This window comes from Pteronotus mesoamericanus, unplaced genomic scaffold (genome assembly GCF_021234165.1).
Source record: "Pteronotus mesoamericanus isolate MK-2021 breed Mesoamerican mustached bat unplaced genomic scaffold, CSHL_Meso_final scaffold_174, whole genome shotgun sequence".
Lineage (NCBI taxonomy): Eukaryota > Metazoa > Chordata > Mammalia > Chiroptera > Mormoopidae > Pteronotus > Pteronotus mesoamericanus.
The window spans coordinates 19,972,197-19,991,694 of NW_026555309.1; the positions used below are offsets into that span (position 1 = coordinate 19,972,197).

At 40.3% G+C, this 19,498-nt stretch overlaps 1 protein-coding gene across 2 annotated transcripts in view; it reads right to left on the reverse strand.

Annotated features, from left to right (window-relative positions):
• The window catches only part of YWHAZ (tyrosine 3-monooxygenase/tryptophan 5-monooxygenase activation protein zeta), a 28,864-nt gene extending 13,491 nt beyond the window's left edge, over positions 1 to 15,373 (reverse strand). Inside the window, exons 1-2 of one of the 2 annotated variants that reach the window (XM_054590322.1) lie at positions 15,171 to 15,373; positions 11,912 to 12,216 (exon numbers count right to left, since the gene is read on the reverse strand). In XM_054590322.1, the coding sequence (XP_054446297.1) occupies positions 11,912 to 12,205 (294 nt within the window). In that variant the 5' untranslated portion in view covers positions 12,206 to 12,216; positions 15,171 to 15,373. Of the gene's footprint in view, positions 1 to 11,911; positions 12,217 to 14,703; positions 14,768 to 15,170 lie in introns of those variants that run through there. The other variant, XM_054590323.1, reaches the window with a different exon arrangement.
• Between the last annotated feature and the right edge of the window lie 4,125 nt (positions 15,374 to 19,498).

The window sequence follows — 19,498 nt, forward strand, 5'->3', positions numbered from 1 at the left end:
TCTTAAGAGAGTAAAGGAGAAGAATCTTAGGTCAGCATGCTGAAGACTATCAAGGGTTCATCATCCTACCAAACTTCTAAATGGTTAAGATAAAACATAAAAATTACTGAAGTTGATATTGTATGTTAGATAATAAAAAATATTCAATGTTCTTCTCAGAAATCTTAAGAAATTGCTCAAAAATTATATACACTGTACTAAGCACAAATATTCAGAAACAGCAGCCAAGAAGCAGACTAGGTATAGCCTAATATGCTTTCAGAATGCTTGGATAAGCTCTAGGATTCCATATAATAACAGTGAAGGAGGAGGGAAAAGGAGACATAAACATCCATCAGAGATAGCATGGGAGGATAGGCTGAGGCAGCAAAGCAGGGCAAATTTGCAAGTTAGGAGGCCTGAATTTTGGTAGGAGTTTCAAGTACAAAATCATGACCTGCACTCTCAATCTTCTTTTCACTATAGCATGAAATCCAAAATCTCCCTTCCAATTTTATTCCAGGAAACTGTGTCCACACTAAATACTTGCCACCCAACCACTCTCTCTCAGATGCTCCTCAACACAGTGGGGTTATATCCCAATAAACCCATCATAAGCTGAAAAAACAGTAAGTTGAAAATACACATAATACGTCTAACCTAGAGAACATCACAGTTTAGCCTAGCCTATGCTACATGTGCTCAGAACACAATATCCAAAAACCATTGGTGACAAAGCACATCTTGTAGAGTGCTGGTTGTTCACCCTTGTGATTGCACACCTGACTGGGAGCTGTGGCTCACTGCCGCTGCCCAGCATCATTACTGTACCACACATCAGTAGCCTAAGATCAAAATTTAAAGTATTGTTTCTATTGAATGCATATCGCTTTTATACCATCGTAAAGTCAAAAAAATAACTAATTCAGACCAAAGTTAGATCAGGGACTATCTATCTATCTATCTATCTATCTATCTATCTATCTATCTATCTATCTATCTACTTAATGTATGGCCACTTGCTACTCAAATTACTGCACTGTGTGCTGTCATCTTTTGGGCTTGCCAAGTAGAATACACATGGAGCCAACTAATGTGAAATGTATTTCAAAGGAAGACTACAAGTTTTAGAGCTGGGATATCTAATGTCCTATCTGAATGTTAAGTAACAAGAATATATCATGTGTCCTCCTAATATGATGCACCAAGGACATAGTATCAATTCCAGAAATTCTTCCCCAAAATACACAATCTGAATTTAATCATGAGGAATCACCAGACAAATACAAATTGAAGGACACTGTATAAAATCAGTACTGCTGAAAAAGTGCCAAAATCATGAAAGGCAAAGACTGAAAAACTGGACCAGAATAAAAGAGAGTAAGGAGATAGGACAATGAAATGCAAAGTGTGATCCTAGACTGAATTCTGATCCAGAATTAGGAGATTAGAGTGGTATATATTTGTGAATAAATTCATAGGTTACAGTTTATTTTATCAATTACTTTATTAATTTACTGATTATGATTAACACTTGAGGAATTTGGTAAAGGATATGTAGGAAGTTCTTCCTAATATTTTTCCAACTAAAAAAACCCCCTGAAATTATTTTAAAAATAAAAAGTAGGGTTAAACTTAATTTTCACAAAAATAAATGTACATAAAATGTCATTAACAAATAGCAAGTAGCTCCAGAACACCAATGCAAAAGAATCGACCACTAATGAGATATATATGGACTGCAATTTGAAAATATAGTTGAGTAACAGTCTCCTTTAACTTGTCCTCACTAAATATGTAAGTGGGAAGGACTAAAGCCTCCATAATCTACTCCTGTTTTTGACTGTTTTGACTATCATGGCCCCTCTTCTATGAACACAACAGATGAGAGAGGCTACGAAAAAAAGATATTCCACTTTCATACAAATCATGCACAAAAAAATACCCAGTGATTAAAAAGGAAATGGTGACAAGAAACACAAGGGCCCTCTCAAATGTAATTCTTGTTATTCTCATTTAAGTACAGAACCCTAAAATAGTCTAAAACTGCAGTCATCCCCTCTAATGAAATTAAAGTTATTTATTCTGATAACCTCCAACACATCGTTCTTAAAACTGTACATTATAGCAAATATGTTTCAATCTATAACTAAGTAAATACTACCATAAGGGACAGAAATTATTAATGCTTACAGCATGACCTAATGGGAAGTCACCGAATCTCTAAGCTTCAGTTTCCTGATCTGTAAAAATGAAAGTTCAAATTTCTAGTCTTGCACAATTCCCTTGTGCACTAAGAGGAATTTCCCCCAGAACTTTCACTTTATTCTGTAAAGCCACTGAGCCTTTATCTTCCTAGGTTTCTTAAAATTCTAAAACAAACGCAGGGCTATTTTTGCTGCAATAGGAACCCATTAATTTGGAAATTAGTCTCTTACTCCCCCTTGTGGCCAGAATGATTTTTTTCTTCAATTGTAACCATCCTTTGCTTCCAATCAGAACAGTGCTCCATCAAAATTGCTGAAACTCAGGTAATGTAAAGAACTAGTTTAGTAAATATTAGCAGACATTTCATCTTTAATTAAACTCACTGTCTTGTGAAATGTTAGTCTAAGAATGTAAAATTTTAAGTGTTCTATGAATGATAAGGAACATCTATGAAAGAACAGCTCTGCTTAATTAACTTTACAAATGGAATCATAGAAGACTGACCCATCGCTTAATTGAATGCCTTTCCCATTAATAACAGATGGCAAATCTTCACCATCTAACTTTTTAAAAAAATAAGAAATTTGATAAAGCCAAGATTATCCCTGGTGTTTAAGGAATTTTTAAAGCCAGACTTAAATTTCATTTTAAGTCACATTAAAAGCTGTTTGCTCTTTTGTTTTTACCCCAAATGAAACAAATGATCTGCACCATAGAAAGCCAGGAAAGTTCTAAAATGTTTTGTTTGTTTCTTGAAAAATCAATGGGGTGAGAGTGCTAACTCTAAGTGGGTCTAAAAACTGTTGAACTGCCTGCCTCTGTATACTTAATGCTAGCAAAATAATCCCAGGAAATCAGTGTTTTACCTCATATTGAAATGTCACTTCTAAAGACTAAAATTAAAATTTTTAGTAGTACCAAAAAACATATGGAAGCATCAGGTGACAGCTGTTAAAACTGTTGACAGACACTCAAGGATTTTCCATCTATCCTCCCCAAGAGCCCCCTTTACAGTTCATATCAACCTTGACCTGGGCCCCAACCAAGGCCCTGTTTCTCATTTCCATCACAAAGCATTTTTTGGCTTAAAATACAATTTTCCATTGTTTTATAACTTACATATTGTGTATTAAGTATAAACTCTCTAGTGGGACTGGATTTTATCAGGTGCCTTTTAAAAAATGGTTGAAGACTAGTACTTCCGTATTTGACCAACATCTAGTAGTACTTTCCCTCTCATTCTGTTGTATTATTTGTGTACATGACTATTTTCCTCCCTAGATTGTGGAGACTTTTTTAAGAGCGGAGTTTTTACAAATAAAATATTAATTTTTTTTTTTACAACACACAACCGATGAAGTAGCAGGTAATCAATAAATATTAAAAATAAAGATTTTTTGCCCTGGCTGGTGTGGCTCAGTGGACTGAGTGCTGGCCTGTGAACTGAAGAGGCACTGGTTTGATTCCCAGGCAGGGCACATGCCTGGGCTGCGGGCCAGGTCCCAAGGGGGTGGGGGGGGCGGGGGGGGGGGGGGCGGGCGGTGCAAGAGGCAACCACACATTGTTTCTCTCCCTCCCTTCCCCCCTCTAAAAATAAATAAAATCTTAAAAAAATAAAAATTCTAGGCATCTTATTAAAATTCTATTAAATTAAATCTCAAAATTGATAAAATTAACATTCTCATGGTAATCCCCCTTATCAAATGGAAACGACCAAAGGTCAAACTGGAAGCAAAAGTCATTCCTCTTAACAAAGAGCCTGATCACTTTGGGATGTTCTATTTCCAAACAACTTCCAAACATGGTAGTAAAGTACTCAATAATTCACTGAATTGAGAACTTGCTTATTCTAAGTATATTACATGGCCTGTCTATATAATACTGTCCTCAACTATGAATTCCACAGAATCACATTTTAAAAGTAAATGTGTTTTGGGTAGGATTTTCATTAAGTGTCCCTGGGATGTATGTGGTTCAAGTACGTCCCTTCTACATCTTGGGCAAGAAACAGTTTGAGTCTTGGATCAACAAGAGAAGTGGGTCTTTCTCAGAAAAGCATTTATAACTACTTAGATGAGAAACATTCAACTCACCGTTGGGTTCTCCTCGGTAATACTGTTAATCTAAAAAACTCCTAGATCCCAAAATTTGTTTGTAAGATGGAAATTAACCAGCACTAAAAAAATGTTTCTAACTTTTCTAATGCTGTGCAAGTCATTAACAATTCAAGCAAATAAAATTTCAATACAACAAAAATTGGGCACATCTTGCAAATTAAATGGAATTGGATCTGTCCTAGGTTTTAAGAGAACCACCATGCATATATAGGTCAACCCCCTGGACAAAATCTTATTTTGGTCTACCTAACTCTACAGATTAACATTTGAATGACTGTACTTAGGTTATTACCTTGCCATCCTGCCATAGCTAATACCACTGTAGTATATTTTTATTTGGGGGAGAGAAGGGAAGAAGGCTCCAATAAACTCTGTCAAAAGAAATTCACAAATGCTTATATGCCAAAACCTTTTAGTAATCTACTCCAATGTAAACAAATACTGCCCAAACCACGTAAGATCATACTCATAACAAATCAGCTATGCTCAGCCATATTCTGCTGCTCCAAAAATCCACATTATAGCAAAAGAATGTCAACAGAAATTGGTGAACTCTGCCAAGATATGACTATTTTACACCAAGTTACTACTTATGCCACATTATGCCTTAACAAAAAATGCAGAACTAAATCAGTGACAAGTGACAATTACTACTGCATAACAATTTTCACAAAGGTACCAGTTGTTGATCATAACAGTGAATTACTCACTACAGAACAAATGGACAATGACCACTGCACAGAAATGTACCAAGTTCAATGGGAACTACTAAGAATATAGTGGCTGAACACACTATTCCTCTCAAACCTAATTCAAATTTGTACAACCTAAAAAAGTATTAAGCACATCCTACTCCTTCAGTGTACTTCACAAATTATCATAAACGTTAATGGTCCAGTTTTCAAGAAGAATAAAGGATTGAAGCCAATCCTCTAAAATGAAAACAAGTTAGGCATCAAGTTTAAAATAAATTCTAAGTAATAAAACACTCAGGCCATAAAGATGGAAATTAGCAATGGCTTGTATCAGGTACAAGGTACAGTGGAGAACACCAAACTAGAACCAAAGGCTTTGTGTATAGGGGATCTGGGGAAAAACTGAGCAGACAGAAAGCAGTTACTTTATAGAAAGGTAAGAATAAGAGCTGAATGCAGCATAGAACAGGGAATAGTAAATAAAGACAGGAAGTCTGAGTAAATTAGCACCAGACACATTAAAAAGTTTATAATGTAGCTTTTGTCCAATAAATTAGATCACATTTATCCATACTATATCACTTTCTTGCCAATATGCTTGAGTGGGAGAGTAAGGAGTAGTACTATTGTAAAGTAGTACTACTTTACAATGGGAATGGTAAAAAATTGTAAGTACTATAAATGAGTTATCAACATGAATGTACAACTTAAGAACCAATGATCTAGTCAACACACCAATAACCTGCAATCAGAAAATGAAGTTCAAATTGGGTACAGTATGTCATTTTAATTAAGTATAGAAGGCATGATAAAATTAGGTAGGTAGAAAGGACAGGTATTTTCAAAAGAAGATGAACCCTGGCTTTCACCTACTGAAAATGATAGCAATTCTAAATCCCCAAAAAGCAGTGTTTATCCTCAATTTAAAACCATCATAATAAAGCAAGAACTATGGGAACCAGGATGCAATCTCAATAGGTACCTCAGAAACTCTAGAGGGGGAAAAAATCATTAGAATATTAGAATTTTAATGGACAAGTTTTTTTAACTTACCAATCAGAAAACACACTGACTTTTAAAAATTTATTTCTCTCTCCCCCCAAGATAAATGTGCCAAACACCATCTATTTTGGAATCAAAAATGTGTGATCGAATTTATCAGTAGTCCAATAACATTTTTCCAAATTATACTGGGCTCCCTTTACGTGCTAGGACCACTTACCAGATTTAAAAACAGGTATTATATTCATAAGGTAAAAAAGAATCCCTAAATCTTGCATACGTTAAAACCCAAATTCCAAAAAAACAGGATTAATGTATATAAAAAAAGGCTTTTAAGCAATATTGTGTCCATCTAATGTTCTGATACCATGATCCAGAATGCAACCATTCTTTTACAAAACGTACACTTAATTTGTTGGAATAACCAAATTTCACTTAATTGATAGTCTGGCTTACAATAGGTTCTTCATTCCTAGATAAACACTTGTAACACCCACTGCTTGGGCTAAATGCTTGAGGAAAATTTTCCCGCTCTCTAATTTCCTGCAGGTTCTATCAGCAGTTTCGTCCTTATTTAAAAGTGTGATTATTTGTTTCCACCGTTATGCCATTATACTAACTATAACAACTTAAAATGCTACTATGCCACTTAAATGTTATGGGTAAATATAAAAAGATGTGTTCCTATGAAAACTAGATTGAATTCTTTAAACTGCCTTTCATAAAATTTTATGAAAGATGCACTTACGGGGTAGTTTAGCAAATTGTTTTCAAACTGTGCATCTATAGGTATTCAAAGCAAATCTTTAAAGATGGGCATATACTTTTTTTCCCTTTAATAACCCAGGTGAGAGATAACAGTGGCTAAGACCAGGGTGGTAGTATGGAGGTGGTGGGAAGTGGTCAAGCTTTGGATATGTATTTTTTTAATTTTTACTTATTTTTAAAGATTTTATTTATTTTTAGAGAGAAAGGAAGAGAGAAAGAGAGGAAGAGAAACATCAATGTGAAAGAGAGCTACATCTATAGGTTACTTCTCACACACCCCTAACCCCCAACTGGGGACCTGGCCAGCAATCCAGGCATGTGCCCTGACTGGGAATCAAAACGTCAACCATTCAGTACGCAGGCTGCCACTCAACCCATTGAGCCACACCAGCCAGGGCGGGCTTACAATTTCTTCCTCTTTTTTGGGTGGATTAAAAGAGTTGGATCACCCCAGCTGGTGTGGCTCAATGGATTGAGAGCTGGCCTGCGAACCAAAGCACTGCCACTTGATTCCCAGTCAGGGCAAACGCCTGGGTTCCAGGCCAGGTCCCCAGTAGGGGATGTGTGAGAGGCAACCACACATCAATGTTTCTCTCCCTTTCTTCCTCCCCTCCCCTCTCTCTAAAAATAAATAAAATCTTAAAAGAAAAAGTTGGATAATTATTTTAAAAAGTATGCATGCTCTTTCCATACTTGAGTCATATTTTTCACTCTTAATTCTAATGTCAAATTCTTTAATCTCTTTTAGTTCACTTTTAACTTTCACAGCTCACCTAATCACCAAACATTTCTAGGTCATGTGTATCTCTCACTAGAACAAGTAGGAGAATCCCATTCTTGTTTGGTGTTGTTTTACTGAAAAAAAGGGTAAGTAACCTGTTGGTTATTCTTCCCCTTCCCACCAATAGCAAACGTCTACCTTTCCACTCTCATTCCTTTCTTTTCTTTCATTTCTACTTTATATACCCCAGTCTTCCCAACTGTACAAAATCTCACCAGTGGAATACTTAATACTGTGAAAACTCTTTAGTCATGAAGATGGATGTAACACTAGAATTACTTTGAGAAGCCTTTATTCCAGTAAAAGGGCTGTCTCATGATTTCCGGCTTAAAATTCTATACGTTTTTAAAGGCCAAGACACATATTAATATAGTCAGACTAGGAAGGACCTAAAAGCTGCCTGGTTCCCTAGCTTAATGGCAGTTCTGTGGGCAGGAGGTGAAAATGAGTGCCTGACAAACACACACCCTAAAACTGCATTGGGCAAATGAAAGTCCACAGAAGCATAACAAAGTGGGACTCAGTCAAGTTAACCGAATCACTATTACTCAACTACTGTTGTTGCATGTTACAAATGTTAGACCCCCAATTTTATTTTTACCTGCTGGAAAAGGAAGCCATTTTTTGCCTTATAAAGGTAGTTCTGAATTAGTTAAATCAAACTTTGAAAATGTGTTGGCCAGTAACAAACCCTCTACGCCAGGAAAAAAAATAAGTTTTTAAGGTTTCTTGGATCTCTTAAGTCCCATTCTCAGACTCAAGTTAAGAGACACCTGTACTATTATTACTGGCAGGCTTGTCCAGTTGTCACTGCTTTTAAACAGAACCCCAAACCTGAGAAAAACAGTACAGAAGGTAGTCAAGGGGCTTTACCTTATTTTCATTCTCCACCACAATCCTATGAGGTGGATATTATTTCCATTTAACTGAGCTGTTTTCTCAGAGGACTGAGTGATTTCCTTAGTCCAAGAAGGTATTAAATGGTAAAAAGTTGGTCTGACTCAAAATCTGGAGCTCTTTCTATACCACTATATTCTTCTTTGAATGTTAATTAGGTTTTCTAATATTATTTCCTCATTTTGTTTTTCATTTCATCACAGCCAAAACAAAACTATTTAATTTGTGGTTACTACTCCTGGATTTAGGCATGAGGTGTTTGGGATCACTGGTGTTAAGTCTCTCCCTATTACCAAGAGAGCTTTTTGGTCTATGATCTGGCAGGAAAGGCAGATTGTATTAGTTCACATATTGCAACTTCAAGTTATCACGCAATAGAAGAGCCCCAGGTTCTCTTACATAAAGTGAAGTCCATACTGGAAGAATATGCCAGTGATCATTTCCCACAGTAATGTTCTTTCAGATCTTGTACAAAGTAACATGGTTCCTACTCTTAATCTACCTGGTAGATGGTATAAATTAAAACCTGTTAAGTGTACCTAACAGCATAGTAGTAACCATTTAATAATGGACTAAAGAGCTCTTCAGCAAAACTTAGAACTCTAGAGGTTAGCTCTTTATATGTGAAGAAAAAAGGTTTTTTTTTTTGGCTAGGTGCTCAACAATACAATGAAATCTAGCTCATTACTGACACAACCAGCCAATAACATGAATTCTAAAAAAGGATTAACTGCATGTTTTTCCTCAAATAAAAAAAAAAAATCAAAGTTCAGAAAAATTGAGAAATACAGTAATTGATTATATGTAAGATCTTAAAATATAACCAAGAACATTTTTACTAACCATTAAGTATCAGTTCAAAGATGTTTTTCTCTAGGAGACATACCTGTTTCTGCTTTATCTTATCACTCTATTTTACTGGAAAGGGGGAAAGGAATTTTATGCAAGATGTTCCAAAAGTCAACATGTCCTGTATGAAAAGATGACAGGGACAAGAGGCTTGCTTGTAAAAAGCCACAGTATCTGTAAATATCAAATTTTCTGAAGTTGAAACAGAAAAAACCTCGGAAAATTAGCAGTGCTGCTGACCTAGTTCTATTATCCTCTTTTCCAAAAGCAGCTCTGTTGAGCATTTACTGAATCAATATTTGAGTATCTACTGTTTGTTAGGAGGCATGGGCCATGCAAAGATCACTAACAGTGTTTTACTCTTGGAAAGACAGAGGCTAGAAGCAAAAGCTTGTTTAGAAGTCTCTGAGTCTTTTGTATGGTAAGGGAATTTAACTGTCATTTACCTAAACTTTTCAAAGGGCAAATTTCAGTCAAACTTGGAGATAAGCCAGTGCTATTCTGAAGAACATGGTTGGTGACCAGTATCAAACCCTCTTAATAATCATTATCAACAAAGAGCTGTTCAGAGATTATCTTGTTATTCTCATCCACTGATCCTTTGCGGTACTTTTTTTTCTTGATAAGGAGACCAAAGGGAAGCAAAATTAAAACTGCTACCAGACTTTTCCTAGGAAAATCCTCACATTAAGTCAACAGCTTTTATACTTCCAGTGTGGAAAACATGCAAATACCTACCTGGAATAGCAAATAAGCTTGTTAGTAGAGGGTAAATACTACCTCATCCCCCTTTGATCCTAAAATTGACTTTTATCTTAAGGAAAATTACAATATATAACAAACTTTGAAACCAAAATAAAAATTATTTGACCTATCATTTTTAATAATTGGGGAAAAACCACCAGAGTGAACTAAATTCAATAACATGTACACAGGTACCAGTTAGTAAAAAGAACAAAGGAGGAAAAAACCTAATACATTTTTTAAAAATGTCCCAGAATCCTAAAACTCATACATAAACCACTGTTAAGTTTATTAATGTTAAGGGCTGTAGTACTAATTATTTTTAACTTTTATTTTTAAATCCTCACTCAAGGATATGTTGATTACAGAGAGAAGGAAGGAAAAGGGGAAGAGGGGAAGATGGGGGAGGGGGAGAGCGGGAAGGGGGAGGAGAGAGGGAGAGATAAAGATATAGATGGATGGATGGATGTTGCCTCTGGTATGTGCCCTGACGGCGGTTCAACCCCCACAGTCTATGTATGTGCCCTGATCAGGACTCAAACTTGGCAACCTTTTGGTGCACAGGACAATGCTCCAACCAAGCCACCCTGGTAGAGCCCAACACTAATGCAGAAAAATACGATAATTTTTAGATTTTAAATATCCTCATTACCTTTCCAATAAGATAAATAAAAGAAAAGCACTGCCATTCAGCTTCAATACATCATGGAATTCCTTTCTCATCTTAGAATTAAATGGCAATTATCAATGTAAAGATTTCAAATAAAAGCAATTAAAAATGCACCCAAAACAGATATCACATGAGAAAACGTGAGCCCATGTTAATTAAGATAAAAAATATTGTTCTTTAAAAAGAGAGCCTGAAAAAAATACCATTTGAGAAAAGAACTCATAACTTAGGAACTGAAACTATTATATTAGTAATTAAAGACAAGTTAAATGAATCATAGTACCATCACAACTTAGACAAAACCCTATATATAGTAGTTCTTCCACGAACAAGATTAAAATAGTGCACCTGGATTTCCAAATGGAGTCCCAGATTCAGTAACCTGTCCAGAGAAACTGAGATACTATCACTCTCTATATACCAGAGTCCTGAGACCCAATGTGTAACCCCAAGTCCTGCTATACAAGAGTAATTATTTAGCAAAAGCACTTTAAATATTATTCCAAGAACTCCTGATTCATTAAATAGGTAAGAGAGAGAGAGAGAAGACATCGCATGTTAAATGGCTGAATCTTCCACCAATTTATCCTAGAGTCAGAAGAAAGTCGTCATTTGTTTAAAAAAAAAAAAAAAGTACTGTTTAATTCTTTAAAGCTTTTTGAGGAGCAGTGCTTCAACAGAGTAGACACTGAATACCTAAAATACTTTGAACCTGGAAAATCAAGCTTGAGTTATTCATAACCTTTTATTGTGGTTGTCTGTGTACACAGTTAACTTCTAACACTAAAATGCACAAAGAGGCAAAAAGTAACTGATGCCAGTGTTTCCTATATGGCTGACTCATTACATTAACATTACAGGGTACATACTACGTCTATAATGAGTCTCCTATTACACCTTTCTTACATAAAAATAAAATACGTGAACTTAGTATATCCACATATGTACATTAAAAAAAATTAACTTTAACTTTACAAATACTCCAACCACTAACTGAAATGGCAATACTACTAATCTTTTCAATTAGTGCAAAAAACACTACCACAGTCTATTTTATAGTCTCTTGGGACCGATTTAGAATATTCAAATTAAAAAAAAGAAAGGAAAAAAAAAACAAAGGAAAAAATGACAGTATCATAATGGATATTCATTATAAGAATCCTATAGTACAGTGAGGCTAAAATGAATGTTGGATTCTCACCAGTACATCATTGCAGATATCTCTTAGCTCAGTCTCAATCTTTTCTCTGTATTCTCGAGCCATCTGCTGTTTTTTCTCAGCACCTTCTGTCTTTTGCTCAATACTCGAGACGACCCTCCAAGATGACCTACGGGCTCCTACAACATTTTTATAAGCAACTGAGAGGAGATTCCTCTCTTCATTGGATAATTCAGCTCCTTGCTCAGTTACAGACTTCATGCAGGCTGCCATGTCATCATATCGCTCAGCCTGCTCAGCCAGCTTGGCCTTCTGCACCAGCTCATTTTTATCCATGACTGGATGTTCTGCAGAGGGGGAAAAAAAAAAGAGAGAGAGAAGTATTTAGATATTTTTCCATCAAAACACACACACTCAAAATTATACCTTTTGTTAAAAAAAAAAAAAGTTGCATTTAACACCTCAAACCCAACAGCCTATGGAAGATAACTGCCTATGGAAGATTCTTCACATGAGGAATTTAATGCAGCCTCATACATACAAAAATGATCAGAACAGGAGGAAAAAAGTGGCATACTCAGCTTTCAAAGGGTGAATTTAAAGCCATTAACATCGGTTTAGCAAAATTTAAACTGCATTACCTTATCTTTGTTCAGAAGATCCTAATTTCACATCAAGTCAAAGAACAGAGGCCACCTTAAAAACTAACCCTTATCTTACTTGGCAAAAATTTCAACTCCAGTTTCCAATATCACTAAGTAATAAAAAATTAAGCAGCTTTTCTTTAGTGACAACCTTGCCTATGAAGAACAATACATTTCTATCATATTTTCAAAATCATGATTCATGTCAGTTTAATGTCCAATTCATGTCTTTTTACTCTTAATACCTCCTTTTTTCAGGAGTGTTTAAGTTTAAATTTTAATTGATATTAACCCCACTCCAAATCCACTGATCGCTACTTTTCCCAGCTGATCACAGAATAATTTTCTGGAAAGAATGACCACATTTCATGTTTTAAGATATTCTGAATACAAAACCACCACTAAAGATCGATAACTGACCATAAGGCCTCATTTAGCTGTACCTTATTATATATACACTTGTTTAACAAAATCTACCCACGAGCCCTGGAACTTCAACTCTTACCATGTGTCAGCACTAAATTTATAGATTGTGTTGCCAGTGTGACCAGTGCTTCGATATCATTATTCCAGTTTAAATGCAGAATTCACTGTTTCTAGTAGTCAAAATTAATTGAACAGTGCTAAAACAAAGATACTAAAACACACAATGAGATCCCACAGAAGAAACGATTTTAAATAAAAATGTACTGTCTTAAGTACACCATTAAAAGGTGAACAGAAGAGCCACTGTCACTCACCATGGGAACTGACTCCCCAATACCATATCCTTTATCTTCCCAGGGAAAGCCCACAATACTTAAAAAAAAAAAAAAAAAAAAAAAAAAAAAAAAGCCGCAACAGATCCCCAGTATTCAAACAAGTAATCAGCTACCTTGGATGCAAGGTAGTGTTTCAATGCTAAAACTATTTAAAATTTGTGATGGCATAACCCCACGCCGGCATTTCTCGAAATTAACTAATCCCCCCACCAAGAACTCAAAAAAAAAACCAAAAAACCCAAAAAACAAAACGAAACCCAACCCCCCCCCACAAAAACCGCTCTCCGATTAATGCTGCTTCTAATGCAGAATAACCTAAAACCAGTAAAAATGATTTTCTCCCCAACCGCTTGGGTACAAGGGGAAGTGGATTGTGTTTCTCACATAATAACTAGTGCTCCAAGGCCTCGCCGCACCCATTTAACCCTTAACCGCCATTAAGACGTCGAGTCGGGTGAAACGAAAACCGGCCGACCGTGACTTAAAATCGCAAATCCTAGGGTCCGAGCTATCTGCAACCCCCACTGCTTGGCTCCGCCCAAGCTTGTGCCTCCGCATAAGTTCCCGACTCTCCCCCCCTTTGTCATGGCGGATCTGTGTCAAGGAGCCCAACCTACTGCCGAGTGTTAATTTCCCCCCACCAGAGCGGGAGGGAAGAACAGCGCGCCCCCGCCCGAGCCGGGGTTTCGGGGAGCCGCCGCCTGCCCCGGGGGCAAAGAGGCCAGCGAGGCCAACACCGCCCGCAGAAGCAGAACCACGACCCGCGGGGCCGCGGACACACCCCACTTTCCCACCGGCGTCCCCTCCGCCACCCGACACCGCGGGTGCTCATTTAGTCTGTATCGGCCCGACAGCTGCAGCAGGTGGGGGAGGGGGCAAGAGCCACACCCTGGCGAGCCGGGCCACCACCGGCTGTTACACTCTGGCTTCCCCGCCCCGCAGAGCAGGGTACGCAGCTTCAAACAGCCCAGGGACCCTCTAGTTTAGCCCACCCGATAGGCGAGTCAGATACGCTGATCCACAGCCTTGCCCATCTCCTTCTCTAGCCCCACCTGGGCTTGGAGCGCCCCCCACACCCCATTCACCAGAAGAAAAGACCAGCCCCACCCCCCACCCAGAATATTCGAGCCTCTCTCCCCCGCGGAATCCAGGAAATTCGGCTCTGTCTCAGGTGATCCCACCCGGAGCTAGCTCACCCCCGCGCGAAACGCGTCCTCGCCCTAGTCTACCTGGAAGGCGCCTCAGGGCGGGCCTCTGCTCGGGACTCGGTCTCCAAGCCCGGCCCTCCCGCTGCTCCGCCGCCAGAGTTGGGGGGGGATGGTGCTGGGTGCCGCCGCCGCCGCCGCCGCAGCGCGGGGCGCGGAGGCTGCGCCGAGAAGCAGGCGGGGGGCAGGGGGAAGGGAGAGCCACGGGGAGGGGGCGGCCTCACCTGCGCCACTGCAATGCCCGCAGCCGCCGAGTCATTATCTCCGGCCGAAAATGGGAGCGGGGCGACGAGGGGGAAGGGACTTTGGGGGCATAGGGACGACGGTGGGAAGGGATCTCGGGTAGTGGTGCCTCAGCCACCCCGGGAGCAGGCGACGAGCAGGTCCCCGGGGATCTCGCGTGTGGGCGCCCCTTCGACCCCTGGGGAGAACCAGGAATGGGCGCTTATTCGGGCCGAGGCGCCGATCCGGAAGCAAGTAGCCCGAGGCAGCCGCAAGCCGCCCGCCCGAGTCCAGCGGAAGGAAAGCCGCCGCCCGTCTCCGCTTAAGGAGACTCCGCCTCAGCCCTGCGCCGCTACCGCCGGGCGAGCGGGGCTGAAGGGATGTGGAGCAGGGACGGTCCCCGCGCTTTCAGAAGACTGGTCTAGAACAGGAAAGAGTGGGGCGAGGCGACGGCGGCCGGGTTCCTTACCTGTGTCCGGAGTGGGTGGCGGCGGAACGACGGGGGCTCAGTAGTCTCTGGGCGGCGGCAGCGGCGGCGGCGGCAGCGGCAGCAGCGAGGCTGAGACTCTGTCCCTCGATCTTACTGCTCACAGGCTACAGCCGCTCCGCAGACACGGGGTTTCCTCCAATCACCAGCCCCGGCAGCAGGGGCACCACACGCACGATGACGTCAAACGCTGCTATGGCAACCGTTGATTGGTGCCCACAGCTCTTGGGGGCCCGGCGCAACCGCCGCTCCCTAGCGCGCGCCCGCGCTAGAGGGCGAGCTGAGGAGCGCGCGTCCTCTCCCGCTACCAGTCCTTTTTCCCAACCTGCTCAGCTTCCAACTTCTCTAGTCCCAAATGCGCCTGGCCAGGAAGCTCTTTTTTTTCTCCTTCTCACCGCTACCCACTAAGTCTTCCCGTCGAGCTCCAGCAACTCAGTCTAAACCAGAGAGAAAGTTTCTCCCCACCCCCACCTTAGCTTGCCTTGCGGGCCTGCGCCTGCGCCAGTCACTCCCTCTCGAAGGGGCTCTAGTTCGGCAACATCCGGGACCTTTCACATTCCACTCTATTCCCTGCCCGCGGCCTGCCCAGCCCCTCCCACGGTGCTTCGCAGTGGTAACTTGTCCCTAAGGCTGTCCGGGCGCTGGATTACGAGAATGGCTCCGTGGTTTGGGCATTATGATCAGGATTTAGCGGGGCGGGGGGGGGGGGGAGGAGGGGAGAATGGACGGACAGGGCGCGGTCAGGCAGGGAGGGGTTATGTGGCGAGCACCCCCAGGCCGCCGCTCCCCCCACCCAACCGCACCAGGCGGGCCCCTCCCTTCCTCCCTTCCTCCTTTTCTCCCTTCCTTCCTTCCTTCCTCCCTTCCGCCGCCGCAGTTTTACCTGCTGGCTCGGAGAACACTGTCTTAGACCTTTTAAGGCGCGGAATAGGGAATGTAGCGTCCGACCCCAGAGTGTGGACTGAGTGACAGGAAGGTTTTCCAATCGCCAATTCGGGATCTGCGCGCTTTGACAGCTGCAAAGGGACAATGGGTGGGCGTGAAGTGGGAGTGAAGTGGCTCCCGAGAGCGGACGGAGCTGGAGGGAGGTGAGGCCTGGAAGCAGACGCCGCCGCTTTCAGAAAGCCTACAACTTCCGAGTGCGAAAGACCACCTTCTTATATGGAGGGTTTGGGGTGCTCATGGAGGCCTTTTGTACTAGCTCATTTATCGTAGCTTAGATTTTAATATCCAAGTAAAACATTCACTTGAGGACCTTATGCTGCAGTGATTTAAAACATACAGATCATTACCCATTCTGGAAAAAAGTTTGAGGCAAGTGGTAGTTCCCAGGGCTCCTGCTGATCTAGCCGTGGCAGGGGGGCGGGGGCGGTGTGGGGAGTGGACCCCTGGCTGGGCGAGAACAGGGACCTAGACCCAGGAAGCAGGGGGGACAGTGTTGGGGGGGGGGCGGTGCGAGTAGAAAGGAGGCGGATATTGCTGGTGCCGTACAAACCTGCCAACTTAAAACGGTGGGGCCTCCACCCTGGCAACTTAGGGAAGTTCAAAGAGCTACATTCACGGTGTAAAATGTCTCTGCCCCTTCTCTCTCTAACTATTAGAGCGAAGAAAAGGTTAGTGGCTTGGATGACCTGCAAAACCAGTTGCAAAAGTCATTGAGAGTTTATAGTTAGTAGTGAGAACTAAAAACTCGCCTACTACCCTTGAGTAAACTACATCTTGGTCTCATTGATTTTTAACAGCGCATCTTTATTGAGCACCTACTAGGGGCCTGGTTAGGCACAACTGACAAAGGAGCCACACAAAAGAGTTCAGCAAGCTCTGCAGAGGATTTTTATCAGTAGCAGACACAAAATGACTCCTCAATCTTCTAGCATCTTGTCAGTTCTGTTAGATGGATACAATGTGCCATGAGGCTGTTCTCCAATTTACATTTTGCCTGAAAATCCAACCGGCATTTAGGTAGCAGAGTGTAAACCAGGAAGAACATTTGCAGCGGCCAGTTCAATTTCAGTGTTTTTTTTTATCCGCCCCCCGCTGCCCCGCCCCGCCGCCCCAGATTTCCGCATCAGCACATCCATAGTAGACTGAATGGATGAATGAATTGATAAGGTTTTAATTTTTGAGGTAGTAAAGTCACTTTTCTTTGACTCTCAAGTGATTTCTTTCAGAATGAGTCATTAAAATGACTAATATTTCAAAAGGTTTTTTAAAAAGTTGCCTCCAGTTTTGTGATAGGCACCAAAAATTTGACAAGATATTAATTTAAATGTCTTTCAAAATTGATGTTTCTTTAACACCTCAAATAATGTGTATTAGAATATATGCCTTTTTGTTTTAGAGGAAGTGAAAGGATTTTTCCCCATAAGTTGTGGATTTACCTTAGGAAACAGCTAAATTAGGGTTTTTTTAATTTTGTGCTTTGAATAACAAGGTATGTTTTTAGTAAAACACATTAAGTTTGTGTTGGTCTGTTAGCACTAATGCGATAAAAATGATGAGACAGTGCATATCGCTCCATCCTTGTCCCAGGGACTGCAAGGACCACTTCAGATCTATGAAGTACATTAAAATGGGAAAGAGTTAAGGTGAATTAGTGTAAGTCCATCATTCCAATTGGAAAAACAGAACAAAGGATGGAGTCTACTGATGTAACTGTGGCAGTTACATGATCTTTTCAAGTTTAATCACAATTCAGTCAAGTTATAATCTCACTTAGACTTCATGATTTAAATAAAGGAATGGAGCATAGTACAGTGGGCTTTTGGAGTCAGAATGGGGTACAAATCTTGGATTGTTATTCAGAGCTACGTGACCTTAGGTTACTAAATGGAACATACTATACTAACACCCAATTCCATCAGATTATTGCAAGGATTAAGTGAGAAAGTAAGAAGAGGGCTGCACGTACTGTTCTACATCATGATGATCTATTGTTGGAATAACTTGGAGTTTGTGCCAGAGGCAGACTAGTTACTCACCAAAGCCAATTTTCTCTATCAGAGTCACAGCTTGACTCTATTGCCCAATCTCCCTTGCAATTAGGCAGGATCATGTGACTGAGTGCTAACTACTGGAATATAATCAAATGATGTGCTCCACTTACGGCCCTGGTCCATAAAAACCTTTCTGTACCTCTATGTGGTCCCTGAATGGAACTCTACCTACTAGCTGAATGGAGAGGATTTCAAGGCTTTCCAGGACAGTAGGACCATAAAATAAAAGGAGCCTAGGCCCCTGAAAGTCTATGAAAGCCAGCCCCATCATTTTAGACTTTATTGAGGGATAACTTCTATTTTTGTCACTGAGATTTAGGGCTTGTTGTGACACCTAGCACTGTGATGTCTGTAGATGTCATTAGCAAGTCCAATGCATGGTAAAGATTATTTTTTAAAGAAGAAATTGGGGAAAAATTTAAAAAAACAGAGAGAAAGAAAAGGAAATCAGATCTTGTGATAAGACATTTAAAAATTCTTAGCTAATCTTGTTGACCTCTAGAATGACCTTAGGAAAGTGATTTTTTTCCCTCGCTTAGTTCTAAAATTTAAATTTATTTTTAAAATTTACTATTTACTGAATGCCCTCTTAACTGCCTACTACTTTAGCCTTGTTTTTCTAAAAAAAAAAAAAAAAATTTTCAGTCCATACCTTTTAACTCTGTTCCTACATCCCAGACTCTAGTCTCTGTTCTATGATACTTTGGCCACAGACTGGGTTTTCTGCATGTTGATTGAAAAAACAAAAGTGTAAACCAATAAGAAAGCCAAACAGACTTTTATTTCAGTTTGAACTCTCATTTCATGCATTCATCAAGCCCTTAATGAGGGCCCACTGGTCAGATTATGCTACTGGTTGGGATAAAAAAGCCTATGTAGATCATGGTCTCTTCCTGTAGATCATGTGGGAGGAGCCCACATTCTAAGGACAGAGACAGACACCAAATGCAATAGCAGAGCAACACAGTGAAGTAGGAGCTAATAAAGGTGAGCAAATTGTGTTTTGGGAAATCTGACCTGTGAGCACTAACTGTCCACAGAGAAGTGGAGAAGATTCCCTGAAAAAGCACATATTCATGCAATAAATTACTAATTTGATTATAAATGACTGAATTTTGCTTTCTTGCCTCCAACGGCATTTCTAATTCCACAGGGAAATTTTTGAGTTTCTTTACATTCTTCAGGGTCACTGTTTGATAGATACCACATCTCCTCACATTCTTTTGAGGATATAACAGACATTTTCTAATGTTTTCTTTTTCTGTGGTAAAACATCCTCAAATATTTGCTCTTCTTTGGAGTCTTCAACTAGTG